The following is a 12500-nucleotide window of genomic DNA, read 5'->3' on the forward strand; positions in this document are numbered from 1 at the left end:
TAAGCCTCCCGTAAACCATCACAGAGCTCCCCGAGCGTCTAAATACAGTACAAGCATACTTCCATTTGAACGCTCACCGAACGGGAACATCCTGGCTGCTTTCTGTCGAGCGTGAGACATTTTCCAAGAATTTATTTTCGTGGACTTGGCCCTGAAGAACAATGGCGCCTCGTTTTTGCGCTAGACCTAACTTTTAAAATCTAAATAATAAATTGACAGCTTGTTACACAAACATTCTTTAATCATAAAAAAAATTCGTTTTTCATCAAGACAAGATCAGAACAATTCGAAGTTGTGAAAGTTTAAAACAAGTCGCGTAAGGCGAAAATACAATATTTAGTCAAGTAGCTGTCGAACTCACAGAATAAAACTGAACGCAATGCCATTTTTCAGCAAGACCGTAATTATACTCGTAGCATCGTCAGTCCACCGCTCATGGCAAAGGCAGTGAAATTGACAAGAAGAGCGGGGTAGTAGTTGCGCTAAAAAGGATAGCACGCTTTTCTGTACCTCTCTTTGTTTTAACTTTGTGAGCGTGTTTTTAATCCAAACATATCATATTTATATGTTTTTGGAATCAGGAACCGACAAGGAATAAGATGAAAGTGTTTTTAAATTGATTTTGACAATTTAATTTTGATAATAATTTTTATATATTTAATTTTCAGAGCTTGTTTTTAATCCGAATATAACATATTTATATGTTTTTGGAATCAGCAAATGATGGAAAATAAGATAAACGTAAATTTGGATCGTTTTATAAATTTTTATTTTTTTTTACAATTTTCAGATTTTTAATGACCAAAGTCATTAATTAATTTTTAAGCCACCAAGCTGAAATGCAATACCGAACCCCGGGCTTCGTCGAAGAGTACTTGACCAAAATTTCAACCAATTTGGTTGAAAAATGAGGGCGTGACAGTGCCGCCTCAACTTTCACGAAAAGCCGGATATGACGTCATCAAAGACATTTATCAAAAAAATGAAAAACACGTTCTGGGATTTCATACCCAGGAACTCTCATGTCAAATTTCATAAAGATCGGTCCAGTAGTTTAGTCTGAATCGCTCTACACACACGCACACACAGACAGACAGACAGACACACACACACACACACACACACACGCACATACACCACGACCCTCGTTTCGATTCCCCCTCGATGTTAAAATATTTAGTCAAAACTTGACTAAATATAAAAAGAAAAGCCCGGAAGCAGGGTCACGCAAGGGTCGTAGCAGACGACGGCCCGGTTTATCAGTGCAAATCGCCGTTCCTTTCAACAGTCAAAAGCCATCGCTAGAGTTCTTGTGAACCACAGCCGTTGTTTCGTGCATAAAAAACGTGCTATTGTAGATAAGCTCACGTCGAGTCGCATTCAAATGACTAACTATGACGACTGCATTGTGAAAAGGGGGAAAACTGGATCACACGGGTTCACGATGGCTCAGGGGTAAGATAAACCACGCAAAAATAAATTCTTTGAAAATTGTTCGCTCTTTACGGAGGGCACCTAGGATGTTCTCAATTGGTGAGTGTTTAAATGAAAGGGTGTTTGTACTGTGTGTAAAAGCCTGACCGTATCTGTGATGGTTTACGGGAGGCTTACTCTGCCTTTAATGCAAAGAAGCGACAATTAGAATCTATGCCAAGCGTGTCCACGTTGCTGGGATGAAAAAACACATTTCTAGTTTCGGTTTTGGCTACACGCAGACTCGATCTCGAGCCAGTCGAGGTCACACTGAGCGAGTGACAGCCGGACGTGGCAATGTCGACAATTTCAATGATCTCACTCAAACTCAAAGATCTTGAACAAATTTCAAGATCTTTGCCTACATTCAGAACAGTCATAGAGCAACATAAATCAACATACCTTGATATTTCGTCTTCGGAAAGACCGACCCGTAGAAGGAAGGCATTCTCGCCGCCTGCTTTGGTCTGGCTTGAATCCACAAAATATAACAGAAGTTCGATGACAGTACCGCTGCACGCCATTTTTGATCTTCGCGCGAAATTCGAATTTGACTGAATGCACTCAAAACTTGTGCACGAAGCCCTTCCATTGGATAAAGTTTGGGCAGACTTTTGCAATTTGCCTTCTGATTGGATCTCTGTCAAAATCATATTTCTGAATGTGTTGTTGCTTCCCTTCAATCGGGATTGGCTCCTTGACGAATAGAGGATCATAGAGTGATACAGCTGTGAAAAATGTACGTTGAAAATAAAATGCTTTGCAATAATGCCCATCACGATCACGAAAACAAATGACGATCACGATCACGAGACTTGATTTTTTTGTCATCACGGATCACGGGCAAAGTCCCATCACGATCACAGAAATGGAAATTTCGGCAATCACGGTCACAGAAAGGTCAAAAAACGCCAATCACGATCACGATTTTAAACCCTTTGGGGCCCTCTCCAGTGGTACGCAGAATGTCTGTCTGTTTTGTCTGTCTGGACGTTCTGATAGAGAACACAGCAGAAAGCGAATAAAAACATTCAAAGCTGCATACATGTATATTTCATTCACCTTAACAAACAATACACGTGTGCTAAAAAGTAAAGCAACCGTACATGTCGTTCATTAGGTTGATACACTTGTTCCAAAAAGGCCAGCAACCCTGAGAAAACATCTGAAATGCAATGTTTAAACATTGGTCAAAATTGAACTGCTAGAACAACATTATTTAGTTTTTATGTTGGTTGTATATGGTGTGTAATAAGCATAGCGTGTTGTTTAGCCCCAAGTGTTTTTATGTTGGTTTTATATTGTGTGTAATAAGCATAGCGTGTTGTTTAGCCCCACGTGTTTTTATGTTGGTTTTATATTGTGTGTAATAAGCATAGCGTGTTGTTTAGCCCCGAGTGTTTTTTGTTTTGTTTTTTGCATTTATAGCAACAGTTGTAAAAGAAACAATTGAAGACTTGAATTGAGACTGTCTTCTGAGATTTGTTACAATCTCTTTGCAGAGCAAAATAACGTACAATTCTTGTTACATTTGGTCTTATCTTTTCTTATCTAACATTTAGTCTTATCTTATCTTATCTTATCATTCCCGTTCTTAGCTTTGCCCACGACACTTGTTGTTACATTTAGTCTTATCTTATCTTATCTTATCATTCCCGTTCTTAGCTTTGCCCACGACACTTGTTGTTACATTTAGTCTTATCTTATCTTATCTTATCATTCCCGTTCTTAGCTTTGCCCACGACACTTGTTGTTACATTTAGTCTTATCTTATCTTATCTTATCATTCCCGTTCTTAGCTTTGCCCACGACGCTTGTTGTTACATTTAGTCTTATCTTATCTTATCTTATCATTCCCGTTCTTAGCTTTGCCCACGACACGTGTTGTTACATTTAGTCTTATCTTATCTTATCTTATCATTCCCGTTCTTAGCTTTGCCCACGACACGTGTTGTTACATTTAGTCTTATCTTATCTTATCTTATCATTCCCGTTCTTAGCTTTGCCCACGACACGTGTTGTTACATTTAGTCTTATCTTATCTTATCTTATCATTCCCGTTCTTAGCTTTGCCCACGACACGTGTTGTTACATTTAGTCTTATCTTATCTTATCTTATCATTCCCGTTCTTAGCTTTGCCCACGACACGTGTTGTTACATTTAGTCTTATCTTATCTTATCTTATCATTCCCGTTCTTAGCTTTGCCCACGACACGTGTTGTTACATTTAGTCTTATCTTATCTTATCTTATCATTCCCGTTCTTAGCTTTGCCCACGACACTTGTTGTTACATTTAGTCTTGTCTTATCTTATCTTATTATTCCCGTTCTTAGCTTTGCCCACGACACTTGTTGTTACATTTAGTCTTATCTTATCTTATCTTATCATTCCCGTTCTTAGCTTTGCCCACGACACTTGTTGTTACATTTAGTCTTATCTTATCTTATCTTATCATTCCCGTTCTTAGCTTTGCCCACGACACTTGTTGTTACATTTAGTCTTATCTTATCTTATCTTATCATTCCCGTTCTTAGCTTTGCCCACGACACTTGTTGTTACATTTAGTCTTATCTTATCTTATCTTATCATTCCCGTTCTTAGCTTTGCCCACGACACTTGTTGTTACATTTAGTCTTATCTTATCTTATGTTATCATTCCCGTTCTTAGCTTTGCCCACGACACTTGTTGTTACATTTAGTCTTATTTTATCTTATCTTATCATTCCCGTTCTTAGCTTTGCCCACGACACTTGTTGTTACATTTAGTCTTATTTTATCTTATCTTATCATTCCCGTTCTTAGCTTTGCCCACGACACTTGTTGTTACATTTAGTCTTATCTTATCTTATCTTATTTTATCATTCCCGTTCTTAGCTTTGCCCACGACACTTGTTGCACGTGCAGACCGCATGTGGACATCATCTCAGACACGCTGTGGATACATACTTATGATAAAACACAGTATTGAAAAACACATCATCTCAGACACGCTGTGGATACATACTTATGATAAAACACAGTATTGAAAAACACATCATCTCAGACACGCTGTGGATACATACTTATGATAAAACACAGTATTGAAAAACACATCATCTCAGACACGCTGTGGATACATACTTATGATAAAACACAGTATTGAAAAACACATCATCTCAGACACGCTGTGGATACATACTTATGATAAAACACAGTATTGAAAAACACATCATCTCAGACACGCTGTGGATACATACTTATGATAAAACACAGTATTGAAAAACACATCATCTCAGACACGCTGTGGATACATACTTATGATAAAACACAGTATTGAAAAACACATCATCTCAGACACGCTGTGGATACATACTTATGATAAAACACAGTATTGAAAAACACATCATCTCAGACACGCTGTGGATACATACTTATGATAAAACACAGTATTGAAAAACACATCATCTCAGACACGCTGTGGATACATACTTATGATAAAACACAGTATTGAAAAACACATCATCTCAGACACGCTGTGGATACATACTTATGATAAAACACAGTATTGAAAAACACATCATTGGAGTATTGTTACACACAAAAATGGTCGTTGTTGTTTTTTAGTGCAATAGTAAATGTGATGTATTTTATTCCTGTAACCGCCCGACACTGCATAGCAATGTTCCTTGTTTGTATAAGGACAGAAAAAATGTTGAGTCTTGTTTGGGCTTAATTGTGGTCTTGAGTTTAGTTCCTTTAGCATTTCACAAAATTGAACACGACGCCGTTTTTATCAAGGAAATAATTGGGCACGACTGTTCTTGAAGCCAGACGCCATATTGCACGTGACTCTAAGTCTGTGATGACAGGCTCCAGGTTGTCGCGGTACTCCTGCACATGCTCCAGGAACTCTTCTCGCATCACGATGCACACCAGGCCTCCTAGAACGATTAAACGTGTACGATACCGACTCATGCTCGTCACAGGTAAAAATAACGACATTAACCCAGCAAAAAATTTTTTTAAAAACATATGATACAACACATGCTCGTCACAATTAAAAATAAACGACATTAACCCTGCAAAAACGTTTAACAAATTATATGATACCTACACGTGCACGTCACAATTAACAATAACGACATTAATGCTGCAACAATTAAACATATATGATACCGAGACATGCACGACACAAGTAAAAATCACGACATTAACCCTGCAACATTAATCTAAGACAGGGGAACCCCCCATTTACGACCCCCCCCCCCCACTACCCCCCCACCCCCCTCACCTTAAGTCTTCCTCCCTTTTAAGACCCTGTTTTCTTAGACCTTCTATTCATAACCTGTGTAAATTAGATCAATAGGATAGGCTTTACACAAGTGTTGTTGTTGTGCTTTGGTTTTTGTTGTTGTGTGTTTGTTTGTTTGGTTGGTTGGTTGGTTGGTTGGTTTGTTGGATTATGGTTGGTTATGTGGTTGACTTGTGTCTTTTAATCACCTGGTTTGACCACCCTGGCCAGTTGGTACAGACCGGAACATGGCACGTGTCCCTCCATCATACCCCCTGACAACACAGCGCAGTCATACGTGTCTGAAACACAGAGACCCGGATCATGGCACGTGTCCCCCCATCATACCCCCTGACAACACAGCGCAGTCATACGTGTCTGAAACACAGAGACCCGGATCATGGCACGTGTCCCTCCATCATACCCCCTGACAACACAGCGCAGTCATACGTGTCTCAAACACAGAGACCCGGATCATGGCACATGTCCCTCCATCATACCCCCTGACAACACAGCGCAGTCATACGTGTCTCAAACACAGAGACCCGGATCATGGCACGTGTCCCTCCATCATACCCCCTGACAACACAGCGCAGTCATACGTGTCTGAAACACAGAGACCCGGATCATGGCACGTGACCCTCCATCATACCCCCTGACAACACAGCGCAGTCATACGTGTCTGAAACACAGAGACCCGGATCATGGCACGTGTCCCTCCATCATACCCCCTGACAACACAGCGCAGTCATACGTGTCTGAAACACAGAGACCCGGATCATGGCACGTGTCCCTCCAAACACAGCGCAGTCATACGTGTCTGAAACACAGAGACCCGGATCATGGCACATGTCCCTCCATCATACCCCCTGACAACACAGCGCAGTCATACGTGTCTGAAACACAGAGACCCGGATCATGGCGCGTGTCCCCCCATCATACCCCCTGACAACACAGCGCAGTCATACGTGTCTGAAACACAGAGACCCGGATCATGGCACGTGTCCCTCCATCATACCCCCTGACAACACAGCGCAGTCATACGTGTCTGAAACACAGAGACCCGGATCAGACAAGCAGTCACTGCAACCGATCGTCAGACGCGACACCCTTTGCTAATAGACATAGACGTAGAAAACTTTATTATCTCAAGACGAGAAACTCGGGTGTGGTGTATCACAGCATTACAACATACAACATAACACGCATATAGTCGCATTTTATAGTCAACTCATAATAATTAAGATTAGGATGATAATGTCAAAACAAATCTCTCTCTCTCTCTCTCTCTCTCTCTCTCTCTCTCTCTCTCTCTCTCTCTCACTCAGTTTTGAGTTCTGAGTTCTCCCCCCCCCCCCTTCCCCCCGCTTCCATCCTCTCTTGCTCCATCCTCAGTCACATTACGTCACACGCGGACGCGCGGGTTATAGTAGGAAACACGCACTTCTTAATGAAATAGGATACCGATACGTGCACAGCCTTGTGGTAACCTTATGAGTAGAACAACATGAGAAGTGGCACAACTTGTACGTGACGCCATTTTTTTTCATTTATGACGTATTTTTTTTAACTTTGACGCCAGACATAACACGTACGTACAATGGAGGGGGGGGGGGGGGATCCACAATAGACGTTTTGATTTGCTCAATCGGTGTCGTATCTCATTAATGCATGGACATTGTAGCCTGCAAGCCCTCCAGTACTCTTCTTCTTCTTCTTCTTCTTCTTCTTCTTCTTCTTCTTCTTCGTTCATGGGCTGAAACTCCCACGTTCACTTATGTTTTTGCACGAGTGGATTTTTACGTGTATGACCGTTTTGACCCCGCCATTATGGCAGCATACCCCGATATCGGGGGAAAGTATGCTGGGTATTTTCGAGTTTCTATAGCCAACCGAACTCTGATATGGATAACAGGATCTTTTCCGTGAGCACTTGGTCTTGTGCTTGCGTGTACACACGAAGGGGGATTTAAGCCACTAGCAGATCTGCACATACGTTGACCTGGGACTTCGCTCAGTTGAGGACAGGGCAAAGAGATAATTATACCAACTACCAACAATCAAAAGGGAGACTACTGAGTGTCACCGTGTCATATACTCACTGTCTTCTATAGGGAGACTACTCAGTGTCACCGTGTCATATACTCACTGTCTTCTATAGGGAGACTACTCAGTGTCAACGTGTCATATACTCACTGTCTTCTATAGGGAGACTACTGAGTGTCACCGTGTCATATACTCACTGTCTTCTATAGGGAGACTACTGAGTGTCAACGTGTCATATACTCACTGTCTTCTATAGGGAGACTACTCAGTGTCAACGTGTCATATACTCACTGTCTTCTATAGGGAGACTACTGAGTGTCACCGTGTCATATACTCACTGTCTTCTATAGGGAGACTTCTCAGTGTCAACGTGTCATATACTCACTGTCTTCTATAGGGAGACTAATGAGTGTCACTGTGTCATATACTCACTGTCTTCTATAGGGAGACTACTCAGTGTCACCGTGTCATATACTCACTGTCTTCTATAGGGAGACTACTGAGTGTCACCGTGTCATATACTCACTGTCTTCTATAGGGAGACTACTCAGTGTCACTGTGTCATATACTCACTGTCTTCTATAGGGAGACTACTGAGTGTCACCGTGTCATATACTCACTGTCTTCTATAGGGAGACTACTGAGTGTCAACGTGTCATATACTCACTGTCTTCTATAGGGAGACTACTCAGTGTCACCGTGTCATATACTCACTGTCTTCTATAGGGAGCGGTTTGTCGTTGAGGTAGCAGCAGAACTCTTTCCTGTAGATGTTCTTGGCACGAGCCTTTTCTAGCAAGCTGGAGCAGGGGTCAAGGCCATCCATTTGCTTGAAGCCTCGTTTCTGCAGCTGTTTGCGAGAAGAACAACACACGTTGAAACTCTATGCACAGTTAAGTAGGTCAACAGGCAGGCAGGCAGGCAGGCAGGCAGGCAGGCAGGCAGGCAGGCAGGCAAAGAAATTAATATATTTTAATGTACAGCAAATGACAAAAAAATTAAATATCTGTGATGACTGCAATCGACTCCCACCCGTATTTGCCTTTGACAGTAATTCAGTTGTTAATCAACATTGGGTATACAATTAATCTTACAAAAACTCAAACACACATAATTGCAGTTTCGTGGTATTATTGGTTTGTTGCACTATACCATACCTCTTGCCCCTCGAAGATGTTGCGTTTTAAAGGCTAGCACTATACCATGCCTCTTGTCCGACAAAGATGTTGCGTTTTAAAGGCTAGCACTATACCATACCTCTTGTCCGACGAAGCCAGTGCCGCAAGCCACGTCGAGAATGAGCACCTTGTTTCTTGTCCGACAAAGGTGTTGCGTTTTAAAGGCTAGCACTATACCATGCCTCTTGTCCGATAAATATGTTGCGTTTTAAAGGCAAGCACTATACCATACCTCTTGTCCGACGAAGCCAGTGCCGCAAGCCACGTCGAGAATGAGCACCTTGTCTCTGTGTGTCCGGTAGAACGCGGCCACAGACTCTGCAGCGATGACCGGCCCTCTGAACTTGTCCGGTCCGGCATCCTGCAGAAAGAGATGCGTATGAGCTGCGGACATTAAACGTTATTTTGTATTTTTGACCAAAATATGACATTTTACACAGATCGAGACAGTGAGTGCTCCCCCGAGACCGCGCTTAAATAACATGTATGTATCGATCGATTATGGTTAACATTCCTTTTAGTTTTTACCATTGAACGCACTCCAACATGCACTATTGTGTAGTCTCGGCTGGCCGCCTCAATGTGTAGTTTTGTCGGACTCTGACGTCACATGGCTCAAAGAAGGGAAATTCAATGTTTAATCAACTACATTAATTTGTATCCTGTTGAGACACTACGTTAAAATATCATTGATGCTCTCAGGAAGTGTCAAACTATGTATGTAATGCTAGAGAGATAGACGGGCGCAGTGGCCCAGTGGATAAGCCATCGGCCTCCTGATCGGTTGAGTGTTCGAATCCCGGCTGCGCCAGGTGGGTTAAGGGTGGAGATTATTCCAATCTCCCCAGTTAACTTATGTGAACAACTGCTTGTGTCGTACACGCAAGCACAAGACCATAGAATGTTAGGATAAGTATGTCAGGTTTGAGGATGCACAGTTCTGTAGATTCCTCTCAGTATTCCACCCACTCGGTTTTCAGTTGTAAATATTAAGCTTAGTGATCGAATGTGGAAGCTACGTTGGGTCAAAGGTCACAGAAAATGTGTGTCGTGCAGCGAAGGAAAGAATTGCGATCTTCTTTCCGACTCATTGCCTCTTTGTTTTTCATTCTGCTTGCTCGGCTTTGTTAGATTTTTCCATATCTTGTTGCTATGTTCTTTGCTTTTATTATTATTTCTTAGTTGTGCTTCGTTTATCGATACAACGTCTTGTGACGGGTCAAAATGTGTGTGGGCCACTGGCAGGGGTCAATTGGTTTGACTTGAACTTGACGTTCGTGTTTCTCCGAACGTCTGTGTATCGAAACACAGATACACGCACTCCATGACTTTGTAAGAAGACAAAACATATCGGTAGGTTTCATTATTTCATTTTTTGTGTGTGATGAATTTATGACCTTTCATGAAGTAGTTTTGTTTTTTGTTTACTTTTGCCAGTTTGCCAGTTCATTTTTGGAACTTTGCAAAGCAGCGTCGTGTCGTCTGTTTAGGTCTGGGGAAATACCAATGAAAAGAGCCGAAGAATCCCCGAGCGTTTCTATTGGGTTTGCTTTTTATTATCCATGTATAACCTGCTTCCTGCAACTATGGTAACCGGGGATTCAATAAATTATTGCATGGGGAACGTGAGATTTATTTCCCAGGTGCTTGTGAATGAAAACTCGTGAAAATGATGACAATGCGTTTTGTTTCTGCACAGTTATAATAGTGAAAGTCCCCCCTGTTCAGATTATTGGTTTCCTGCTTCATCCTTTGTTTTATCTTGAGACTATCTATCTGTTGTTCTTCGGACACAAAGTAACTTACGGCTACAAAGCAACACAGCATCTGTACATGTAGTGCCCTATATTGAATAGGAATATTGCATTTAGTAGACAAAGCTAGTGTTAATGTGTCAAGGGCCCAGTGAATTGTTAGGGCGCAATTCGCCCTGTCTCGATACCGGACAGGGTTGGGTCTTGACGTGCTCTCGCCTTTCTCTGACTTCACGCTCAGTGTCAGTGTGTGCGGGTCGATCTAAAAAAGTGTTTGGGCCCTGAAGTATTTTTATCCAACGTGGCAAAGCAACCATCACTGTGTATTGATCACAGCGTCTGTGTGTCCTATTGAACAGTCTTTGAACACGACAACATCGCCATTGAATGTCAACAAGCACACGTGAATATGAATGGCTGGGAAACGTTGAAGACGGCCTTACGAGAAACTATGCACAGGGTGGTCCAATTTTAATTCCACTCTCACGTTTTGTGTTTGAGTTGACTCTTACTTGATACTTACCAGTGAATATATACAGCATGTTTACTGTGTTGTTTTCTGTTGTGTCTCGTGTCTGTTCAATGTAAAGGCCGTTATGTCGAAGCTCTTGTGGACGTTTTGTGTTGTGTCTCGTGTCTGTTCACCTTAAAGGCCGTTATGTCGAAGCTCTTGTGGACGTTTTGTGTTGTGTCTCGTGTCTGTTCACCTTAAAGGCCGTTATGTCGAAGCTCTTGTGGACGTTTTGTGTTGTGTCTCGTGTCTGTTCACCTTAAAGGCCGTTATGTCGAAGCTCTTGTGGACGTTTTGTGTTGTGTCTCGTGTCTGTTCACCTTAAAGGCCGTTATGTCGAAGCTCTTGTGGACGTTTTGTGTTGTGTCTCGTGTCTGTTCACCTTAAAGGCCGTTATGTCGAAGCTCTTGTGGACGTTTTGTGTTGTGTCTCGTGTCTGTTCACCTTAAAGGCCGTTATGTCGAAGCTCTAGTGGACGTTTTGTGTTGTGTCTCGTGTCTGTTCACCTTAAAGGCCGTTATGTCGAAGCTCTTGTGGACGTTTTGTGTTGTGTCTCGTGTCTGTTCACCTTAAAGGCCGTTATGTCGAAGCTCTTGTGGACGTTTTGTGTTGTGTCTCGTGTCTGTTCACCTTAAAGGCCGTTATGTCGAAGCTCTTGTGGACGTTTTGTGTTGTGTCTCGTGTCTGTTCACCTTAAAGGCCGTTATGTCGAAGTTCTTGTGGACGTTTTGTGTTGTGTCTCGTGTCTGTTCACCTTAAAGGCCGTTATGTCGAAGCTCTTGTGGACGTTTTGTTTTGTGTCTCGTGTCTGTTCACCTTAAAGGCCGTTATGTCGAAGCTCTTGTGGACGTTTTGTGTTGTGTCTCGTGTCTGTTCACCTTAAAGGCCGTTATGTCGAAGTTCTTGTGGACGTTTTGTGTTGTGTCTCGTGTCTGTTCACCTTAAAGGCCGTTATGTCGAAGCTCTTGTGGACGTTTTGTGTTGTGTCTCGTGTCTGTTCACCTTAAAGGCCGTTATGTCGAAGTTCTTGTGGACGTTTTGTGTTGTGTCTCGTGTCTGTTCACCTTAAAGGCCGTTATGTCGAAGCTCTTGTGGACGTTTTGTGTTGTGTCTCGTGTCTGTTCACCTTAAAGGCCGTTATGTCGAAGCTCTTGTGGACGTTTTGTGTTGTGTCTCGTGTCTGTTCACCTTAAAGGCCGTTATGTCGAAGCTCTTGTGGACGTTTTGTGTTGTGTCTCGTGTCTGTTCACCTTAAAGGCCGTTATG

General features: G+C 42.2%; 3 protein-coding genes across 4 annotated transcripts in view; 1 reads left to right on the forward strand and 2 right to left on the reverse strand.

The window, feature by feature from the left end:
• The window catches only part of LOC138950506 (uncharacterized), a 241243-nt gene that overhangs the window by 97488 nt on the left and 131255 nt on the right, over positions 1 to 12500 (reverse strand). The gene's annotated exons all lie outside the window — the stretch shown is intronic.
• Positions 1 to 12500, forward strand: part of LOC138950503 (uncharacterized) — a 291738-nt gene that overhangs the window by 38303 nt on the left and 240935 nt on the right. The gene's annotated exons all lie outside the window — the stretch shown is intronic.
• Positions 5167 to 9363, reverse strand: LOC138949881 (methyltransferase-like protein 27). The gene is made up of 4 exons (XM_070321666.1): positions 9202 to 9363; positions 8506 to 8641; positions 5955 to 6047; positions 5167 to 5395 (listed from the first exon to the last, which is right to left on the reverse strand). The coding sequence occupies exons 1-4, from the start codon at positions 9361 to 9363 to the stop codon at positions 5211 to 5213; spliced, it is 576 nt and encodes a 191-aa protein (XP_070177767.1). The 3' UTR covers positions 5167 to 5210.

Source organism: Littorina saxatilis, linkage group LG16 (assembly GCF_037325665.1).
Source record: "Littorina saxatilis isolate snail1 linkage group LG16, US_GU_Lsax_2.0, whole genome shotgun sequence".
Taxonomy (NCBI): Eukaryota; Metazoa; Mollusca; class Gastropoda; order Littorinimorpha; family Littorinidae; genus Littorina; species Littorina saxatilis.

Coding starts and splice junctions, on each gene's coding strand:
- LOC138949881 (XM_070321666.1), bottom strand. CDS start 9,363: ATGTCCGCAGCTCATACGCATCTCTTTCTGCAGGATGCCGGACCGGAC. Junction 8,642..9,201: donor CTGGCTTCGTCGGACAAGAG/GTATGGTATAGT, acceptor TCTCGCAAACAG/CTGCAGAAACGAGGCTTCAA. Junction 5,396..5,954: donor GGCCAGGGTGGTCAAACCAG/GTGATTAAAAGA, acceptor TAATCGTTCTAG/GAGGCCTGGTGTGCATCGTG.